We start from the raw sequence: 23,393 nt of genomic DNA, 5'->3' as shown, positions 1-23,393 counted from the left end.
GGGTATGCTGGAGGCTCTCGAGGTGTTCTTCCCATGAGGAGTCCTTGACCAGTATATCGTCGACATAGACGATGGTACCTCGCTCTTTTGCGTCGTCCATTGCCTTGTGTAGGAATATGTTAAAGTCCGCAGGTGAATTTGAGTATCCAAATGGACATCGGTTCCAAGTATACTGTATTCCATTGAATGCAAATGCCAACTTGTATTGATCCGCTTCTTTCACGGGCATGGTCCAGAAGCCATTTGATAGATCCATGGTGGTGAGAATTTTTGCGCCTTTTATTTGGTTGAGATTCTGGTCGATTTCTGCCATTGGCCATCGAGATAGGGGAACCGTTTTGTTGAGTTGCCTATAGTCGATGGTGAGTCGCCACTTGCCTGTGGGTTTCAATACAGGCCAAATCGGTGAGTTGTAGGTTGAGTTGCATTCTCGAATTATATTCTTCTTGAGTAGGTTCTCCAAGGTTTCTTGGATTGATTCGTAGGCAGCCAGTGGAATCTTGTATTGTTTCACATATACCGCTGGCGCTCCTTCCAGTGTGGGAATAGATACCACGTGTAGGCCGGTTTTGCCGCAATCATAGGGGTCTTCTGAGAACAGGAAGTGGTATTTGTGGAGCAGTTGACGAAGCTCATTTCGTTGAGTGTCGTTCTCGAGGGCGTCTGCTGCTTCAATTTGTTGTTCGATTTGTTCTTCTATTATGGAGACTCCTTGTCCTGGGTCTGGGTCCAAGGCCTTCGTGGTTTCGGGCGGCTCGGTTGAAAGTTCCTTTTGCGTTACTATCGGTTGAGTTGCCTTGGCTTCATCCGAGGGTAATACGCTCTTGCCCTTGTGTTCTCCTTCATCAGTTTGCAGTTCGTCGGTTTGGCCTCCAGGGGGCGGTATATACTCCATGAGGGGACGGTCATTTGGTGATACTGACTCTAAGTCGGCTTCCTTTCGGTCTTCTCTCAGTCTGTTAGTCATTAGCTGAGTGATTCGAATTCCTGCTGGGAGCTCGTCTTCGTTCCTGATTGTCGTTGATAGGTCGTCGAGCTCTTGTGTTATCACTTGGATTCCCGTGGAGTCTCTCATAACGTCTTCATCTTCTGAGTCCCTTTGTTGCTCCGGCATTGACTGTGCCCAAATTTGTCGGGATTCAAGGTTCATAATGGGTTTCAGGCGATTCAGTAGTTCTATCCCAATGATCAGCTCTTTTCCGGGGTTCCGTACGACATATAGGGGATGGTTCATGTTGATTTTGTTGAACGTCAACTTCGTCATAACTTTGCCCAATGGTCGCATGTGGGTCCCTTCACATCCTGAGTAGGTAAGTTTACTTGGCATCATTTGTAGTGTTTCATTCTTCCTCTGGAGGGCAGTCTGGAGTTCGTCAAATAATTCTCTGGATATCATGGATATTTCTGCTCCAGTATCACAAAGGCCCTGGCTGGTCAGGGTGTCTTGCAGTATTACTTCCACGTGGACTCGTCCGACTGGTCCTACGGGAATCAATTCCCCCAGATGGTACCCTTTTCCCTCTGGTACCACTTCGGTGATTGCTTCGAGGCTTCTTGTCTTCCCTACGTTCACTTGGGCTACCTTTGCGCTGGGTGTGTCCTCCTCCTGTGTGGGTATAGTTGGTATTCTTCCCTTCGCTACTTGCATGGGAGTCTTCATACTCCCTAGGAACTCTTTTTCCATCCTAATGTGGTGAGCATATCGATTCCTGTTAGCTAACGGTGGTCTATGCTCTATTGCTAGTGGAGGCGGCAGTGGGGGACGATATGGTAACTGGTTTGGTGGGCGTCGGCCTCCGCGGGGTAGGTATGGCCCGTCACTCGCTCTTCCTCCTCCATAATTCCAGCCTCCGCCCTCTTCTGCATTCCATGGTGGTGGCGGCTGTGGGTGCCAGGTTCCTCTGGCCTCGTTCCTCCCCCCACGTGGAACGTTATTCAGCGTGTTGTGGACGGGTGTTGATTCTATTGGGTTAGGCGCCCTCTCCTGGGGGAATTCATGTCCACCCCGTGTGGCGCTAATATTATTCCTTGGAGATTCGCTTCCCTCCAGATCGAGGCATTCTTTATCTCTGGTGACGATGTGGGTTTTGGCTATGCCAGTGGTTTTCCGTCCATTCACCCAGGCCGTGTGGGCCTTGCTTTCAATCTGGCGTAGGGAGGCAGTCTCGGGGTCCAACATCATTCCTACTATTCTCACTATTTCAGGTCTCAATGATTGGAAGAACATCACTTTTAAGACTGTCTTATCTCCCTGGGCATTGTCCACGTCCCCTGCGTAATATGCTTTCTTAAGGCGTAGGAGATAATCTCGTGGGTCTTCGTCTACACGCTGGGTCATCAACTTTGCCGCGTTCAATCCTTCGGATAGTGTGGAGTATTCCCCAAATCTCTTAACTACTGCTCGGCTCAATTGTTTAAAGTCACTCTTCACCCTATTTGGCAGGGAGGCTACCCATGGTCTGGCGGGTTCATGGAGGCTCCTTGATAATAAACATGCCTTTTCTGCTGATTTACCCAGACCCCGGATCTTAGCCTCCTGTTCTACTGTAGCTATGTGAGTGTGTATATCCCTGTTCTTGTTATGTGGATCGAAATAGGGAATTCTCACGAGTGCTTTGTCCATTAGTTTTAGTGTCTTACTGTTAAAAGTGGGTTGTTCGTCATCAGTGGTGTCGGTTCCTGAGGAGTGCTCCCTTGAGCTACCCTTGTCTCCACTATCACTGTTGTCATGTGTCCCGTGTCTGTGTCGTGATCTCCCTCTGTCCGAGGATTCGTATCTGTCCCGTTGCTTGTGTCTCTTGTTTTCCTTATGTGGGTCTTGTGATTCGTGCTTGTGGGTTGGTGTGCGTGATCTCCTTGAGCGGTGTCTATGTGGTGAGTGTTTTTGTCCTTGACCTTCATGCTGCCTACTACGTGTGTGGTGCCTGCTAGGTGAGGTGTTGTATTTATGTTTGTCTCGTGCTTCATGGTTATCGGGATTCCTGTCTCTGTCATCTGTGGTGCGGGTGGTTTTGCGTGGGTGATTTTTACATGTCATGCGTCCCTCTGGTGAGCTCTCTCTGTTACCCATGTCGTGTTGGTCATCGTCAGAGGAGTCAGTGTCAGATGAGCCGTCACCATCACGGTGGCTCTGCTTAACATAACTTTTGTAGTGCCTTTTGCACCTGTTACGTGGGTCAACTTGGCTCGGTGATTTCTGCTTATCCCATGGCTCATGCTTGTGTGATGTGCGTCTCTCTGGTGAGCTCCTGTTACCCGTGTCGTGTTGGTCGTGTTTGTGCGAGGTGCGTTTCTCTGGTGAGCTGTCTTTGTCATCTGCATCATGTCGGCCATACTTGCGTAGCGTGCGTCTGCCTGGTGTGCTGTTTATGTCATGTTTCCCGTCTTGCACCAGCTCCGCCCTTTTCCGCTCTATCATTACAGTGTATCCTGATGACTTAGGGTTAATTATTTGTCTCTCTCTAACGTTGGGGTGGTCGGCCTCATGTTTTCCCGTTTGTATTATTATTTCCTCTTCTCTCTCCTCGATTTGCGAGGGTGTTACTTTATCAAAATTGCTTTGCATAGTAGCCATACTCATTGTGAGATCTGGCCCTGGGCTACGTCCACGTGGCTCGGAGTGTGGTAAATTGTTACTCCCGTATGTGTTCTGTATATCAACGTCTGGGTGTTTCACTGGTGCATTTAGTGCGGATTCTTTCTCTCTCACGAGGGCGTGCAGACGCTCTACCTGCACCATTAAGGACAGTTTCTCTTGTCTCTCCCTTTCAAATTTTTCCTCATTCCATAATCTTTCTCTGTCTGTCTGTGCGAGGAGATACGAGTCTACCCTCGCTATTTCTGCAATTTTTACGTCACGTTTGGCTTTGCCACATTTCATCACGTCCTTAAGTAGTTTCCTTCTATGGGCCTTAACATCTTCTGTATGGCTCCCCTCCCATATATCTCTCTGCTCCGTCTGCTGGCTAGCAGTCCGTCCAGTACGTTTTAACACAAATTCCCGATATTGTTTTTCCATAGATTCCATCTCCTCCTCAGAGGTCCACTCTGTATCAGTGTTATGCGTTGGTGTGTCAAACTCAGAATGTTGTGGATCCTGTGCCATCTCTATTATGTAGTGTGGTTAATAGACTTAAGAGTGTATCTTAATTCTAACATCTCATGTGCGTCGTGAGTTACTCTAGAATTCCCCTTCAGAGCACATATAAACAATTGTATCACAGGATGTGTCAGTTCAACTCGAGCAAATAATCTCAGCCCAGCTGTCTTTGTTATACTCTGCTACTCTGGTATTTCCCTTCAGAGCGCGTTTTGTTTGTATACCCCCGTTTACAATCACAAGGCAACGTTAGTTCACAACACTTTGATTAACACAACAGTGATTCGTTCCTGAATTCATGCATAAACCGTCTGCGAGAGATCCCGGACGACGCCACCCATTATGTTGTATATGTTGGTTATCAAAATTTGTTATGTTGTATGCGTGCGTGGGTGAAATTATTATGTTGTATATGTGGGTTATGAATATTCAGTGAAAATAATAATAATTAAATGAAATTTGGCCAAATGTGTAATTATCCGGAAATATGTTAATTTATGTAATTATGCACATTTTAATTATGCCAATTCGAGAGGTAATCGTATTAATTATGCGAGTGGGTGTAATTATGATAATGCAAGTCGTTATGATAACCAGACCTCGCCTCGGTGATGAGGGTGGGTTATCGATCGGAATAAGGCAATTAATCGTATGCAGTTATGCAGGTGTGGTGTAAGTATGCAAGATTAACTTAGATTAACTCGGCATCGTTGTCTAGGTTCGTCTCATTCTCGCTTTAACATTCCCAGAGTGTGTATTCGTGGTTATATTTTAGGTCCCCGGTTCAACCCGTTATCGCTTTAACATTTACTGAGTATGTATTAGTGTGTTTATTAAGGTCACCAAGTTCAGATCTCAACGCAGAAGCAGATCTTATGCATAGATTTCAGGAAAGAATCACACAACCACTTCTGTATTGATCAATTTATTACTAATTCAACCTTAACTATGATATAGTATGCGAACTCTCAATCCCGGAACGTCAACACGGCATCAATACAGTATCATCAACGATTGTCTGATTTCACCTTGACAACGGCACATGGATCCCGCATAACGTGATGGTTGTTAGTGAGAGAGAGAGTCGTTAAAATATGCAAATACTATGCTAAGAAAACCTTAACGTTAATGAATGATTATACTCAATATTGTTCACGCAGTACCGCACTCCTTATTGATCATACGCAACCCTTATCACGTTGTTAGCACCTTGGGTCACGGGACAGTTGAATATTCTGTAGAGGATGCGAGTACGTGCGGCGATTATGACTGATACTTGAAAGATTATACGGCGATAAAAAAAACACAATCAAAAACAGTTATTATTCTTAAAGGCACCAATCTCAACAGATACATCGGCAGGTTATCTGACAACAGAACGGCTCGGAGTAAGGGCCTGCGACGGTGCTCCTTTTCCGAAGATCGTTATCTTATACCAAGTTTACTAATTGGGGACCAGATCACCTGATAAGGATCCGGTGGGCCACCACTCCCCACGTGAGCGTGGCTCGGCGGAAGGAGGTGCCAAGAATCAGTTCGTATTGATGGATCTGTTGGGAATTTATGCGATTAGGAGTACAGCCCACTAAATATTAAAGATAAAAATTACGAATACTTTTATAAACGACGGATGGCCATCACTCGGTCTCGTTGTGATGCCTTCCCAGCCACAGATGGCTTATGGGTTCGAGTGTGTTTGAGTGGTAAGAGTTGTCTTGAATAGTCAGTGTTCGGAGTCGATTCTTTATGTCAAACAGACGCCTGGTGGTCGTGTGGTGAGGGGGCGGTGCGCGTCATACGTATCAGTCGCTCCCCTGTCACCGTGGTGAACTGGTTCGGATGCCCGTTGATACGCTGTCGCAGTTCGGAACCCGGTCGGTAGGTGGCGCCCACAACTCGCTCGCAGCGTGCAGTGTTGTCGTCGACCAGGGTGTGCACGGAGCCTCGTCGCCAAACCGCGACCCTCACCACTCCGGCGGCAGCAGAGACCTCCGACTCGGCAGAGGTTGACCCACGCAGGCCGAGTTGAGCTGTCAAGCGGGTCTTGCCCGCCTGCAGAGGAGATGGGGAGCCGCTTGAGTCGAGCCCCGAGAGCCGGCTTTGGTAAGCCGATCGAACTCGGCTGAGTCCCAGACGAGCTGAAGATGAGTCGAGCCGACCCGCTGGTCGCAGCTCGCTCCTGAGCCGACCCTCCCGGTCGAGCTCGCTCCTGGGTCGACCCGCTGGTCGCCCTCGCTCCTGAGTCGACCCGCTGGTCGCACTCGCTCCTGAGTCGACCCGCTGGTCGCACTCGCTCCTGAGTCGACCCGCTGGTCGCACTCCCCACGTGAGCCGACCCGCTGGTCGCACTAGTTTCCAATGCTCAGGAACCTTTCCTTTATGCCGAAAAATCCCCCTGGATCCCGCCCACAAGGCGGGGCTTCTTTCGATTTTTGCTGTGTCAGGATCTGTCCGTAGGCAGGTGTGTCCATGTGTGTGTCCGTACGTCCGTATGTCCTTGTGTGCATCACTCACGGTATATTCCGTTGTCACACTCCCTCCATAAAACCCACGAGCAAACAATCAGATGTTACAAATTGCCTCGAAGTCGTATCTCTGTCTGGGTGCAATATTATCTCTTGTCTGGCCTTCTTCATGAACCCAAAACACAGACGTTACAAATCGTCTCATAGGCGTCTTTGTTCGTGTTGCACAACCTGGAGGGAGGGGCAACACTCTCTCCGACCCGGCGCACAAAGAAATGGTTAAAAAGTTTTAAGTTAACATTTGTCCCTTACTATTTCACAGTTATGATTCTGTATGTAACCCAAGGTCTGTCGTTTCCCATCGTGGTGCTTGACTCAAGTGGAGGTGTTTCCCCGAGCGTATACACACTCCTATCCCGCGCTGCGGGGATACAAAGACGGCCGGGATCTCCCTTTCTCTCCGACCTTGGGTTTAACATCGTTTTTTTTTTATTATGTATTTATATTCGACCTGGTGGTGATTCATCCCGTTATCCTGGCTTTTCCATAAGTTTTACTTTTGTCTTTTCATGCATATGCTTATTACTATTAATTTATTTCCGATATCTTAGGTTAAGGGGTAAGTTTCTTGATCCTAGGAATTCGTATTCCTTGGTGTCTGCATGGTTATATAAGCGGAATATAGTTTACGGTGAATAGCGTTAACATTGATGTTATGTACGATATTATGTATTGTGATGTCTTTAACTTAACTTGTTTGTCAGGGCTTTACTGACGCGAAGTTGCATTCCATAGCCCCGCAGTCTTTGCCCCACCCTATCTCTGCTCGCCGTGGTTGTTGCTGTCCAGCTGACGCCGTTAACTCAAGGCCTCATTAATTTCCGTCACTCCTTGTATGTGAGGGCGGTTGAACCTTGGAGTCAGTTCTGGTTTTTGTCTGCCTGCTTCTTCTTGTGTCCCCTGACCCCGGGAGTTATTATTTCTACTTTTATGGCCTGTCGAAGCCCGACTCGCTGTTGCTGGGCTGGTGTCGTTCCCGGCTTTTTGCTTACGTTTGCAGTTCGCCGTGCTCTTAATTTCCTTCCCTCTTCAACCTTATATCGACTATTCGCTCCTGTCTGGGTGCGATTCAATTCTGACTTAGGAAGGTTCTGATTGTCATATGCTTCGGGTCGAGTTGTATAGAAAGTATTAAAGTATGGAAATAACATTTCATATTGACTTAATGATGGTGATGGTTCAGTAGGCGTAACCTGTGGCCTGGTTTAATTGGAGTGGGTGTGAATATCAATAACTTTAGCCTACCCTGTTGTTAAATTCCGACTTTAACGTTACTTTAATAGCAATACAGAATAATTGAGCTTTTTGTCTTAACTAGGCGAACGCGAACTTCTGGTGACCCCCGCAGCCTTGTTGTTCAGCTGGGTCTGCCTCCTTGAGAGATATACACCACTCTTATTCTCGTCTCACTGTGGCCATCCAACCTTCTGCTCTGGGAGTGTTATTCTTAATTTCAGGTCAAAGGCCCCCTCACGTTCAGACGTGCAGGGTTGTTTAAATCAGCTCCCTCCCCTGTGCACGTGTTCCAACTAGCTCGGAATCCCTAAACACACAATCAGTGATGATTCCTGGCTTTCTGTGGTTGTGATTTAGACAAAGGCGCCTCTGCTTTCTTCCATTGCCTTTGAGTCGACACTGCCCTATTATTTGCCCATGTGCTGAGGTCATAGAATTCGTTTTGACTTCAGTAATATTAACATTCAGTATTGGATTAGCAAATGGGCAATGGTTCATTGATGTAGCTCGCAGCCTGGTCTCCAATTTGAGCGAGCGCGAGGATCGATACTTTAGCCTACTCTGTTGTTGAATTTCGAATTTTGACGTTACTTTAAAACCATGCAGGATGGTTGGGCTTTTTGCCTTAACTATGTCTGGCTGACACTCCCACTGTCTCTGCCGCCTGCACGGGTGACATGTGCCCGTTCATCAGGCCTTATCTTTCCTTGAAGCAAGGTTGCAAATTCTGCCATCCTAGCCCTCCTCCAGTTCATTACTTATCAACACCTGGTGTTTTGCAGTTTGCTGCGCTTTGGTGTGTTTCATTCATTAAAAAAACAAGTAAAAAGATAATATATAAAAATATCATTAAATATTATTAATCTCAATTTTGGAAGAAGGGTTAGTATACAACATTTGACACAGAAGAGAAAAAAATAAAGGGGGCTCAACATGACAATGGCGAGGTAAGAATGACCTTACATTGACACGCACGTCAAACAGGCAGCCCAAAAATGTAACAAAAGAATGATATTCAATAACGAGTAATGCCTAAAGAATGAGGGAAATATGAAAAAGTGGTCAGGCATTCAAAACTATTTACAGAGAAGGGAATTTCCTTGACAGGGTGACCAAGGGAGGATGAGAGAGAGCAAGGTAGAACTAGTTTATTATATTTTTTTACCAGGTAAGGCCCACTGGACTATATAGCTCTGAGATGAAAAAATCGAGAACAAGTCCAGGCGCATAACTTTTCTATCATCCAAAGTTATGCAATAACTTCCCAGCTATGGCTATCATAAGTGGAAAGCAATATTTTGTTAATCTCGATTAAAATTAATTTCTTTAGAAATGCTTTTTGTGTTTGGTTTGTTGTCCTTCCCCCGCACTTCCAATAAGCACGGTTGGCTACATTCATACATACAGAGGTAGAGTACATAGTGCGTTCACATCACAACTACTACCACTAGAGGCGATACCATTCGCCAAAAAGTTTATACCGTCTACAAAAAACCTAAAAACCAGTGGCGATCCATCAATTGTGACGATTCATACAATTGGAGAAAGGTGGAATGAATCATTTCACGGGCATAAAACATATTCACGGATCGTCACGCACCCCTCGTGAGCGCCAGGGTCCACGCGGGGTCCTTGCCAAGGCTGGAAGCTCCGGACCTCTTCTGCAGCTTGGACCCCTGCTCAGCATCGTCCCCCTCCTCCTCCTCCTCCCCCGCGTCGTGAAGGGGGTCCCCGTGCCGGCTCCGGGCTTGGTTTGCACGCACGCGGCTCGCGAATGTGCTCTTGTCCTGCACGCGAAGCCCGCGGGCGTTCTCGCGTTCCTGCACGCCATGAGTTCACGCAGCCGAGATCGGAGCAGGGTTGTGTTTAGAGACGGGGGTTAAGGGGCAGGGTTAGATTTATGGAGAGGCTTATGGGCAGGTTGAGGTTTTTAGAGATAGGGTTCGGGGCAGGGTTAGGTTTAGAGATAGAATTGGGGACAAGGTTTAGGGCTAGAGACAGGGTTAGGGGCAGAGTTAGGGTGAGAGATTGGGTTAGGAGCGGAGTTCGGTTTAGAGATAGAGTTAGGGACAGAGACAAAGTTATGGTTAGAGACAGGGTTCGAATTACAGAGAGGGTCCGGGTTAAAAACAAGGTTAGAGACAGGTTTAGAGATAGGTTAGATTTACCAAACACCCCACCACCCTCCAGCTCCACAAATCCATGCTGACCAACAACCCCTTTGACCAAAACGGCACCAGGAGTCTATCATGCAGTAATACATGATTCTGGTTATTCACAGTTATGGTTAGAGGAAGGGTTAGCTTTAGGCACGCGGTTAAGGTTATGGAAAAGTTGAAATTTGGAAACAAAACTAAACAGGTTTAGAGTTAGGGGGAGATTTAAGGACAGGTCTAAGAATAGAGACGTGCACAGGGTTAAAGACGCGGGGTAGAATGTATCGCGAGGCGAGATGTCCGGTGACTATCGATAGAGTCACGGGCAGATGGCGCAGGACGAAACAGGAGCAAAGAGAATGCGTGAGGCATGACGAGTCATTGAATGAGCCTAACCACAGCATGTGGGAGACCTTCATCTAGCAGTGGCTTGATTACATGTGACCGTGATGGCCGATGAGGGTGCCGATGGCCGTGGCGTTCACGTGAGCTCTGTTTCTGATGACGGATAACAAACCGTTGAATGGGCAGTTCCATGATTTTCGAACGGAACAATTCAGACCCTGTACAGATTTGGGTAATCGTTCGTGTGATCACGCATTGTCTTTTTTTTACTTTGGGTGTTGGTACGTCAGCAATTGTGACTTTGATTAACGTAGAAATAAAGTGTCTCCCGTTGTTGATGAGGGAGAAATGCTCGTAAAATATCGCGGTGTCAGACACACTCCAATGAACTGAATATTTAATGCATGCTGGGATGGTGGTGATGGTGCATTCAGATGTGTGTACAACACATGTTAAAACACTGACTCGCTGTATAAATACATTTTCTCAAACTTCAATCGCCTTCACAATGACACCCCGCATGTATTTTCAGGGCGATTTTGAAAACATTGATTGTGCTTCCTAATTTGTGAAACTGCCCCAACAATCTATGACTATGTAAACCATGCAAAACTAAGTAACCATAATGGACTGTATTTTAAACACGTAAGCAAGTTATACTCCACCTCTTGGTGGGTAATACAGTAGAGTATATTGAAAAGCTGTAGTACATACAGTACCGGTGCACTTAACTGCAATACCAATACCTGCCATTCGTCACCACGGCGCCTGTGCCAAGCTAGGTGCACTTTGAGGCCAAATGTAGTATCGAAGGCTCGCTGACAGGTCACGGGACAGACCAAGGTGGTGCCATGGGTTGATTGACTGAGATGACTGGCAGATGCACCAGCTGTACCCCCTACTGGTGTACAGCAGCCCTTTTTACCCGCGCAGAAACAAAAATCACTCCCTTGGAAAAAAAGGGCTGATGTAAACCAGTTCAGTGCACTTGTATGCACTACAGATTGTCAACACACTGTTATTACCTGCAAAGAGGTGGAGTTGTTGAAAAAACAGTCCATTATGTTCACTTAGTTTTGCATGGTTACGGCTGCTTGATTGGCACGGGTTGGGTTCAGTCAAGTCAGGTCGGGATGGGTCAGGTCAGATAACCTCACCTGTTTGGGTAATTTATAATCCAATCTGGTTGGGTAAATTACAACCTCATCTGGTCGGGCCATTTATGGTCCCATCCCCATTGGAAAATTTACAATCCCATCCGGTTGGGGTCAATTTACAATTACATTTGGTTGGGTTCAATTTACGATCCCCTCCAGTTGGGGTCAGGTTGGGGTCAATTTACGATTCCATCCAGTTGGGGTCAACTTACGATCCAATCCGGTTGGAGTCAATTCACGATCCAATCCAGTTAGAGTCAATTTACGATCAATCCCGGTTGGAGCCATTTTACGATCCAATCCGGTTGGAGTCAATTAACGATACCACCTGGTTGAATTAATTTATGATCACATCCGGTTGGGGTCAATTTACAATCCCATCTGGTTGGGGCTCCATTACGATCCCCACCGGTTGGGGTCAATTTACGATCCCAATGCGAGCAGGTCATTTACGATCCCATCCTGTTGGGTGAGACACGCGGTGCCATCGTCACCTGGTTCGCGCGTTCCCTCTCGCGAGCCCGCAGCTGCAAGACGTCCACGTCTGCCGGGATTCGGAACGGGTTCCCTCGGGGAGGAGGCGCTCCTGTGCCGCCCGCTGCGTAGGCAAACGCACACTGAGACAAAGATCCCCCCCCCCCTCCGTAGAGCCTGTAACAGACTGCTCGGGCAAGTGCTGTCAGCGAGCAGCAGCTATGAAGGGGGGTATGATATGCATGGTCAGCACCACCTCACCCAATCGCCTGTCTGTTGTCCCAGAGGCAATGATTTTACACACCGCACCAGGTACTCATTTGAGGCTGAGTCAACCTAGGAGATGCACAGGACCGATTAAAATAATCGTCACTGGTGGTAGCCGTGTTTGTAGCGCAGCGCGCTAACCGCTACCGCTCCCCACAATATGCACACACACGCGGGCACACGCGTATACAAGCAGGGCTTCATTTCAGCCGGAGCTGTCTGGGGCTGACCTCCGGAAAATATTTCCACCCCTTGACCTGCAACTTAATGAACTTTTGACGAGTGGCGGATCAGAGGGGCGAGGGTGGTCCGGGGGGACCATGAAACATCACCATGGGCCATGGTTACAATCAGAATATCTATTACTGGTAAGAACGAAGTGGACCAGCCTACAATAGATTATATCGTCCGTCCGTACGTCCGATGTCCGATTACGTGTAGCAACATCGCCCCCTACTGCAAACACTTGGCAGGACCCTACAAAAACCTTTAGACTCAGTGGGGCTTTCCTGGCTAAACAAGTGTAATAATACATTATGTTTATATTCTTTGGTTATTCGTTCCTACCCGCCCACCCCGCAGGGTCCTGTTTATCCTGGAGGAGGAATCCGAAGAGCTATAAAGCTCATTTTCACAGATGTCCAGTGGTTTCACGGGTCGTATGGGGCCATTTGACCGTACACTATTTCCCCACGCTGGTGGGTGGGGGTCGGTGAAGGCGGGAATCATCGACGTGGGTTTGCATAAAAGTACGGAAAAAATAATGCATTTTACTAATTAGTGATGCCCTTTGCCCAGGAAAGCGCCATTGCCAATGTGGCTAAATGTGGGAGGAGACTGCAGAAGCTGTATAAACACCCACCGTGCAACGTACAGATGGATTCAATAACACTATGTAACACGATTTTTGTTCCTGGGTAGTAAGTGTTATTTTCTCATTGCTTATGCCTCAAAAATAAAAAAATAAATGGCTGTTAATCCCCACAAACTTTGCTTTTGTGACCACGACTTTATGTGAAGGAATGACACAAATGCAGACGTTTTCTCTTTGAAAATAGGTACATTTCTAAATATCACTGTCCTGGTCACAAAAGCAAAGTTTATGGGGAATAATAGCCATTTTCTGTACTTTTGAGGCATAAACAATTAGAAAATAGTATTCAGGAACAAAAAAAATGTGCGAGTCTATGGGTCTCTGTGTGAGTCCATGGGTCTCTGTATGAGTCTATGGGTTTCTGTGTGAGTCTATGGGTCTCTGTGTGAGTCTATGGTCTCTGTGTGAGTCTATGTGTCTCTGTGTGAGTCTATGTGTCTCTGTGTGAGTCTATGTGTCTGTGTGAGTCTATGTGTCTCTGTGTGAGTGTATGGGTCTCTGTGCGAGTCTATGAGTCTCTGTGTCAGTCTATGTGTCTCTGTGTGAGTCTATGTGTCTCTGTATGAGTGTATGGGTCTCTGTGCGAGTCTATGGGTCTCTGTGTGAGTCTATGTGCCTCTGTGTGAATCTATGGGTCTATGTGTGAGTCTATGTGTCTCTGTGTGAGTCTATGTGTCTCTGTGTGAGTGTATGGGTCTCTGTGCGAGTCTATGGGTCTCTGTGTGAGTCTATGTGCCTCTGTGTGAATCTATGGGTCTCTGTGTGAGTCTATGTGTCTCTGTGTGAGTCTATGTGTCTCTGTGTGAGTCTGGGTCTCTGTGTGAGTCTACGTGTCTCTGTGTGAGTCTATGTGTCTCTGTGTGAGTTTATGGTTCTCTGTGTGAGTCTATGTGTCTCTATGTGAGTCTGGGTCTCTGTGTGAGTCTACGTGTCTCTGTGTGAGTCTATGTGTCTCTGTGTGAGTCTATGGTGCTCTGTGTGAGTCTATGTGTCTCTGTGTGAGTCTATGTGTCTCTGTGTGAGTGTATGGGTCTCTGTGCGAGTCTATGGGTCTCTGTGTCAGTCTATGTGTCTCTGTGTGAGTGTATGGGTCTCGGTGCGAGTCTATGGGTCTCTGTGTCAGTCTATGTGTCTCTGTGTGAGTCTATGTGTCTCTGTGTGAGTCTGGGTCTCTGTGTGAGTCTACGTGTCTCTGTGTGAGTCTATGTGTCTCTGTGTGAGTTTATGGTTCTCTGTGCGAGTCTATGTTTCTCTATGTGAGTCTGGGTCTCTGTGTGAGTCTACGTGTCTCTGTGTGAGTCTATGTGTCTCTGTGTGAGTTTATGGTTCTCTGTGTGAGTCTATGGTGCTCTGTGTGAGTCTATGGTGCTCTGTGTGAGTCTATGGTTCTCTGTGTGAGTCTATGTATTTCGATTTAAAGCTTTTGTGACTGCAGAGATTCATATTCTTGGCTCTTTCGGTAAAGTCACGTAGAAATAAAATAATAAAATAATAAACCGTTTTTTTTATTTTATTCTTTAAACTTCTTTCGCACCGCACGTAGCCAACCGTGCTACTCGGTGGTGCTGGGAAGGACAACAAAATTAAACACAAAAGGAGTTAGTTATTTTAATGATTTTCTGTACCACCACTTGATGGCCACGGCGCGGCCGCCGATGTTCGGTATTCGTCAATTACCTTTCACCCGCACCGCTCCCTCCTTCTCACCCGGAGCGGAGCGACGTGAGGGGCGGCCTGAAGACATGAGGCGACGAGGCCACGGGCCGTGATGAAAAGAGACGAGGTGATGGAGGATGTGATGAAAAACGAGGTTATGATGGTGGTGAGAGACGAGGTGATGGTGGTAAGAGACGAGGTGATGGTGGTGAGAGAAGAGGTGATGGTGGTGAGAGACGAGATGATGGTGGTGGTGAGAGACGAGGTGATTGATGTGATGAGAGACGAGGTGATGGAGGTGAGAGAAGAGGTGATGGTGGTGGTGAGAGACGAGGTGATTGATGTGATGAGAGACGAGGTGATGGAGCAGGTGGTGATGATGATGATGGAGCAGGTGGTGAGAGACGAGGTGATTGTGGTGAGAGACGAGGTGATGGAGGAGCTGCTGGTGATGATGATGGATGCAGCGCTGTCACGCGGCGTCAACACGCGGTTGTCCAGGCAACGCGACTAATAACGCGGTCTCTGATTGGCTGAGGTGAACCCCTTGCGGAGTAAAGTGAACACTGATTGGGCGTCGCGACGGCGTCGCCACGTAAACAATACGGCAAGCGACCAGGGGCACGCACCACGTGTTTCGCGTTTTGAAATCGCGCTCAGCCACTTGGCGGTGTTGTCAGAATCGGTTTAATATACCGCAGGAGGAATCCCGATGAGCTGTAAAGCTCTTGTTCACACATGTTCCAGTGGGGGCCACGGGGTCAGAACGGTACAACAACAAACACGACAGGAGTTGCACATTATACGACAGGTAAAAACTAATCGGATTCCTCCAGTATAAATTATTATTCCGATTTTGAGCTAGGCCACCCTCAACTCGAGGTACTGTGGGTGTCGTGGCTGTCCAGATACCCCTCCCCCAACAGGTTACAAATGGATGAGAAAACATTTGCGCCCCTGGTCACCAGAAAAATTACAAAGATCCCCCCTAAAGTATACACAGGTTGTTGGGTCAGTGCCGTGAGCGAGCAACCTGGTCTGCACACACATAATCACAGTTAGCACACACACAGCACACACAATCACAGTTAACACACACACAGCACACACAATCACAGTTAGCACACACACAATCACAGTTAGCACACACACAGCACACACAATCACAGTTAGCACACACACAGCACACACAATCACAGTTAGCACACACAGCACACACAATCACAGTTAACACACACACAGCACACACAATCACAGTTAACACACACACAGCACACACAATCACAGTTAACACACACACAGCACACACAATCACAGTTAGCACACACAGCACACACAATCACAGTTAACACACACACAGCACACACAATCACAGTTAGCACACACACAGCACACACAATCACAGTTAACACACACACAGCACACACAATCACAGTTAACACACACACAGCACACACAATCACAGTTAGCACACACACAGCACACACAATCACAGTTAGCACACACACAGCACACACAATCACAGTTAACACACACACAGCACACACAATCACAGTTAGCACACACACAGCACACACAATCACAGCACACACAGCACACACAATCACAGTTAACACACAAACAGCACACAATCACAGTTAGCACACACACAGCACACACAATCACAGTTAGCACACACACAGCACACACAATCACAGTTAACACACACACAGCACACACAATCACAGTTAACACACACACAGCACACACAATCACAGTTAGCACACACACAGCACACACAATCACAGTTAGCACACACACAGCACACACAATCACAGTTAACACACACAGCACACACAATCACAGTTAGCACACACACAGACCACACAATCACAGTTAACACACACACAGCACACACAATCACAGTTAACACACACACAGCACACACAATCACAGTTAGCACACACGCACAATTCAGTCAGGAAGCATATATTCACAGCAAAAACACGCAATCGCAATATACATATTCAGAAAGCACACATGCAGTAGTCACCACACACACACATCCATAGAAGTAATAGCTTTGCATAAATTAAAAGTTGTGCATTAATTTAAATGTGAAGCTGAATGCGCTTACCTTGCCCACGGGGCACGTTTTTAGTAATATTGCATCTGTCATCAAAAGGAGTAGCCGCCAGGAATTGTAAGTAGAATATAGTCCAACTTACAAAAGCACTCGACACATTCGTCAGTAGGCAACGTTTCGGGAAATGGCCCTTCATGGCACGCAAAATTTCACAGGGTGGCTGTGCCCCTGCGCTGTGAGATGAAGCGGTGATGTTGATCTCGGATGGCTGCAGGTTTCAATGGAAATATTCCATTTATTGGCACGGGACGAGCAGCTACGAACATTTCGAGATGTATACTAGATGTGGTGTGCTGGTTTCAGAAGTATTTTTAAATCCTTTATATTAAGTTCACTTGCTTGCTTGCTTGCGCGCTTACGACCGTGCAAATCTTTCGGTCGTTTTTTAACCCACTTCCCGTGATCCAATCGAGCTGACATTTTGCACACAGACTCGTTGCACGTGACAATTTATTTTCGTGAAATTTTTTTTCCAAAATTTAACACTTTTTAGGAAAAAATAAATTATATTTAACTACCAATTGCTTAATGGTGGCAGGCATCTCAAGCCAGAGGACGAGAGGACTCTAGCCGCCACGCATATAAAGGATTTATAGTGAAAAACTTAGTTTTTACGGGTTAATTTTTTCCGGGTCGCGGTGGCAAGATGTTAACTCCCTCGCCTGGAATACAGGTCGTGGAATCGATTGTCCATTTGGAATTTGCATGTTCTCTCTCCCAGCCGTCTTGTGGATTTTTCTTTGCGTTCTCCGGTTTTTCACTCCACATTTAGAAACATGTGTTTAGAGTATTTGGCTACTATATATTTTTACATGATCAGCCACTTCATTGGGCTACAATTTGTGGCCAGGTCGCTTCTGAAAAATAACTATGTAGCTCAATGGGCCTTACCTGGTAAAATAATAATAGTTTATAGTTTAGTTTGGTGTGGACTCGAGGACACTTGAAGGGCTCTTCGAGGTAGTTCTGTGATATCCTCTTCCATGGTCCATTCTCTAATCGATGCATGGTGTTGTATCCTAACCCTTCTTCCATAATTGAGATTAATAATATTTGATGATTTTTATATATTATCTTTTTACTTGTTTTTTTAATGATTGAAACACACCAAGCGCAGCAAACTGCAAAACACCAGGTGTTGTTAAGTAATGAACTGGAGGAGGGCTAGGATGGCAGAATTTGCAACCTTGCTTCAAGGAAAGATAAGGCCTGATGAACGGGCACATGTCACCCGTGCAGGCGGCAGAGACAGTGGGAGTGTCAGCCAGACATAGTTAAGGCAAAAAGCCCAACCATCCTGCATGGTTTTAAAGTAACGTCAAAATTCGAAATTCAACAACAGAGTAGGCTAAATTATCGATCCTCGCGCTCGCTCAAATTGGAGACCAGGCTGCGAGCTACATAAATGAACCATTGCCCATTTGCTAATCCAATACTGAATGTTAATATTACTGAAGTCAAAACGAATTCTATGACCTCAGCACATGGGCAAATAATAGGGCAGTGTCGACTCAAAGGCAATGAAAGAAAACAGAGGCGCCTTTGTCTAAATCACAACCACAGAAAGCCAGGACTCATCACTGATTGTGTGTTCAGGGATTCCGAGCTAGTTAGAACACGTGCACAGGGGGGGGGAGCTGATGTAAACAACCCTGCGCGTCTGAATGTGAGGGGGCCTTGGACCTGGAATCAAGAATAACACTTCCAGAGCAGAAGGTTGGACAGGGGGAGAGGTGATTTAAAAGAGTGTTGTATATCTCTCAAGGCGGGCAAGACCCAGCTGAGTAACAAGGCTGCGGGGGTCACCAGAAGTTCGCATTCGCCTAGTTAAGACAAAAAGCTCAATTATTCTGTATTGCTATTAAAGTAACGTTAAAGTCGGAATTTAACAACAGGGTAGGCTAAAGTTATTGATATTCACACCCACTCCAATTAAACCAGGCCACAAGTTACGCCTACTGAACCATCACCATTATTAAGTCAATATGAAATGTTATTTCCATACTTCAATACTTTCTATACAACTCGACCCGAAGCATATGACAATCAGAACCTTCCTAAGTCAAAATTGAATCGCACCCAGACAGGAGCGAATAGTCGATATAAGGTTGACGAGGGAAGGAAATTAAGAGCACGGCGAACTGCAAACGTAAGCAAAAAGCCGGGAACAACACCAGCCCAGCAACAGCGAGTGGGGCTTCGACAGGCCATAAAGTAGAATAATAACTCCCGGGGTCAGGGGACACAAGAAGAAGCAGGCAGACAAAAACCAGAACTGACTCCAAGGTTCAACCGCCCTCACCTACTCAGGAGTGACGGAAATTAATGAGGCCTTGAATTAACGGCAGCTGGACGGCAACAACAACGGCGAGCAGAGATAGGGTGGGGCAAAGACTGCGGGGCTATGGAATGCAACTTCGTGTCAGTAAAGCCCTGACAAACAAGTTAAGTTAAAGACATCACAATACATAATATCGCACATAACATCAATGTTAAAGCTATTCACCGTAAACTATATTCCGCTTATATAACCATCCAGGCACCAAGGAATACGAATTCCTAGGATCAAGAAACTTACCCCTTAACCTAAGATATCGGAAATAAATTAATAGTAATAAGTATATGCATGAAAAGACAAAGTAAAACTTATGGAAAAGCCAGGATAACGGGATGAATCACAACCAGGTCGAATATAATACATAATAAAAAAAAAACGATGTTAAACCCAGGGTCGGAGAGAAAGGGAGATCCCGGCCGTCTTTGTATCCCCGCAGCGCGGGATAGGAGTGTGTATACGCTCGGGGAAACACCTACACTTGAGTCAAGCACCACGATGGGAAACGACAGACCTTAGGTTACATACAGAATCATAACTGTGAAATAGTAAGGGACAAATGTTAACTTAAAACTTTTAACCATTTCTTTGTGCGCCGGGTCGGAGAGAGTGTTGCCCCTCCCTCCAGGTTGTGCAACACGAACAAAGACGCCTATGAGACATTTGTAACGTCTGTGTTTTGGGTTCATGAAGAAGGCCAGACAAGAGATAAATATTGCACCCAGACAGAGAGACGACCTCGAGGCAATTTGTAACATCTGATTGTTTGCTCGTGGGTTTATGGAGGGAGTGTGACAACGAATATACCGTCAGTGATGCACACAAGGACACACGGACATACGGACAGACACATGGACACACCTGCCTACGGACAGATCCTGACACAGCAAAAATCGGAAGAAGCCCCGCCTTGTGGGCGGGATCCAGGGGGATTTTTCGGCATAAAGTAAAGGATCCTGAGCATTGGAAACCAGTGCGACGGGAGGGTCCACTCAGAAGCTCGACCGGGAGGGTCGACTCAGGAACGAGTGCGACGAGAGGGTCCACTCAGGAGCGCGACCGGGAGAGTCGGCTCAGGAGGAGTGCGACCAGTGGGTCCACTCAGGAGTGCGACCAGCGGGTCCACTCAGGAGTGCGACCAGAGAGTCGACTCAGGAGCGAGGGCGACCAGCGGGTCGACCCAGGAGCGAGCTCGACCGGGAGGGTCGACTCAGGAGCGAGCTGCGACCAGCGGGTCGGCTCGACTCATCTTCAGCTCGTCAACCTCTGCCGAATCGGGGGTCTCTGCTGCCACCGGAGTGGTGAGCATCGCGCTTCGGCGACAACCCAGAGCTGCACGCTGCGAGCGAGTTGTGGGCGCCACCTACCGACCGGGTTCCGAACTGCGACAGCGTATCAACAGCCATCCGAACCAGTTCGCCACGGTGACAGGGGATCGACTGATACGTATGACGCGCACCGCCCCCTCACCACACGACCACCAGGCGTCTGTTTGACCTAAAGAATCGACTCCGAACACTGACTATTCAAGACAACTCTTACCACTCAAAAACACTCGAACCCATAAGCCATCCGTGGCTGGAAAGCATCGCAACGAGACCGAGTGATGGCCCTCCGTCTCTTATAAGAGTATTCTTAATTTTTATCTTTAATATTTAGTGGGCTGTACTCTTAATCGCATAAATTCCCAACAGATCCATCAATACGAACTGATTCTTGGCACCTCCTTCCGCCGAGCCACGCTCACGTGGGGAGTGGTGGCCCACCGGACCCTTATCAGGTGATCTGGTCCCCAATTAGTAAACTTGGTATAAGATAACGAGCTTCGGAAAAGGAGCACCGTCGCAGGCCCTTACTCCGAGCCGTTCTGTTGTCAGATAACCTGCCGATGTATCTGTTGAGATTGGTGCCTTTAAGAATAATAACTGTTTTTGATTGTATTTTTTTTTTATCGCCGTATAATCTTTCAAGTATCTTTCAGTCATAATCGCCGCACGTACTCGCATCCTCTACAGAATATTCAACTGTCCCGTGACCCAAGGTGTTAACAACGTGATAAGGGTTGCGTATGGTCAATAAGGAGTGTGGTACTGCGTGAACAATATTGAGTATAATCATTCATTAGCGTTAAGGTTTTCTTAGCATAGTATTTGCATATTTCAACGACTCCCTCTCTCACTAACAACCATCGCGTTATGAACAATATTGAGTATAATCATTCATTAACATTAAGGTTTTCTTAGCATAGTATTTGCATATTTCAACGACTCTCTCTCTCACTAACAACCATCGCGTTATGAACAATATTGAGTATAATCATTCATTAACATTAAGGTTTTCTTAGCATAGTATTTGCGTGTTTTAACGACTCTCTCTCTCACTAACAACCATCGCGTTATGCGGGATCCATGTGCAGTTGTCAAAGTGAAATCAGACAATCGTTGATGATACTGTATTGATGCCGTGTTGACGTTCCGGGATTGAGAGTTCGCATATTATATCATAGTTAAGGTTGAATTAGTAATAAATTGATCAATACAGAAGTGGTTGTGTGATTCTTTCCTGAAATCTATGCATAAGATCTGCTTCTGCGTTGAGATGTGAACTTGGTGACCTTAATAAACACACTAATACATACTCAGTAAATGTTAAAACGATAACGGGGTGAACCGGGGACCTAAAATATAACCACGAATAAAACTCTGGGAATGTTAAAGCGAGAATGAGACGAACCTAGACAACGATGCCGAGTTAATCTAAGTTAATCTTGCATACTTACACCACACCTGCATAACTGCATACGATTAATTGCCTTCTTCCGATCGATAACCCACCCTCGTCACCGAGGCGGGGTCTGGTTATCATAACGACTTGTATTATCATAATTACACCCACTCGCATAATTAATCCGATTACCTCTCGAATTGGCATAATTAAAATGTGCGTAATTACATAAATTAACATATTTCCGGATAATTACACATTTGGCCAGATTTCATTTAATAATTATTATTTTCACTGAATATTCATAACACACAGGTACAACATAATAATTTCACCCACGCACGCATACAACATAACAAATTTTCTTAACCCAACATATACAACATAATGGGGGCTCGTCTTCCGGGATCTCTCGCAGACAGTTATGCATGAATTCAGGAACGAATCACTGATGTGTTAATCAAAGTGTTGTGAACTAACGTTGCCTTGTGATTGTAAACGGGGGTATACAAACAAAACGCGCTCTGAAGGGAAATACCAGAGTAGCAGAGTATAACAAAGACAGCTGGGCTGAGATTATTTGCTCGAGTTGAACTGACGCATCCTGTGATACAATTGTTTATATGCACTCTGAAAAGAAATATTAAGGTAACTCTTGCCATACTTAAGATGCTAGGATTAAGAATAATATTTGAATGGGTTACGGGATACGGGGAGCTCGTATTTAAACGTACCGACCAATCTGTTACAAAGCAGTACAGTCAGAGAGACATATGGGAAGGGAGCTGTATCGATAACACGAACACACCTCGGGGGAAACTAATTGACTGGATAAAAAGTAACGAAGGCAAACACGATGCAAAAACTGCAGAGAAGGCAGGACAGGACTCATACCTTCTCACACAGGCATACAGACAGGGATTGTGGAATGAGGGAAAATTTGGAAAGGAAACGGGAGAGAAATCGTCTCTAATAAACGACGAGAAATGTCCTCACACCCTCGAGAGGGAGGAGAAATCAAAGCTCGCGACACCAGCGAAACTCACAGACGTTGAGCCACAGAATAAATATGGAAGTAACATCAAATCACTCTCTTGGGTACGTGGACAGTCCAGGGATTGATCGCACAAAAGTTAAAGTAAAATCGCCAGGACATGGTACACTAAGGGCAGAGGCAAAAACTGAAGGGAAATGGCAACACGAGCGACACGGCCCTGGGCGCGCACACAGAAAATGCACACCACTTAAACACAAGAGACACAGCACAGACCAAAGTGACAGATTGCCTGATGATAACTTGTTTGATGATGACGCTGTCAGCAATCAACTTTCGGAATACCTGTTCACCAGTAAAACCCTTAAGTTGATGGACAAGGCTCTAGTCAGAATTCCCGATTTTGACCCCCACAATAAGACTATG

At 46.4% G+C, this 23,393-nt stretch overlaps 1 protein-coding gene across 3 annotated transcripts in view; it reads right to left on the bottom strand.

Moving 5' to 3' along the window:
• The window catches only part of LOC133342709 (cilia- and flagella-associated protein 100-like), a 44,288-nt gene extending 28,995 nt beyond the window's left edge, over nt 1-15,293 (bottom strand). For 2 of the 3 annotated variants that reach the window (XM_061552042.1, XM_061552041.1), the window contains exons 1-3: nt 14,811-15,293; nt 12,013-12,116; nt 9,461-9,680 (exon numbers count right to left, since the gene is read on the bottom strand). In XM_061552042.1, coding sequence (XP_061408026.1) covers nt 9,461-9,680; nt 12,013-12,116; nt 14,811-14,877 — 391 coding nt within the window. In that variant the 5' untranslated portion in view covers nt 14,878-15,293. The remainder of the gene's footprint in view (nt 1-9,460; nt 9,681-12,012; nt 12,117-14,810) is intronic. The other variant, XM_061552043.1, reaches the window with a different exon arrangement.
• Between the last annotated feature and the right edge of the window lie 8,100 nt (nt 15,294-23,393).

This window comes from Lethenteron reissneri, chromosome 15, assembly GCF_015708825.2.
Source record: "Lethenteron reissneri isolate LAM-NWPU_2019-01 chromosome 15, ASM1570882v1, whole genome shotgun sequence".
NCBI lineage: Eukaryota > Metazoa > Chordata > Hyperoartia > Petromyzontiformes > Petromyzontidae > Lethenteron > Lethenteron reissneri.
This window is presented reverse-complemented; position numbering and strand designations above follow the sequence as displayed.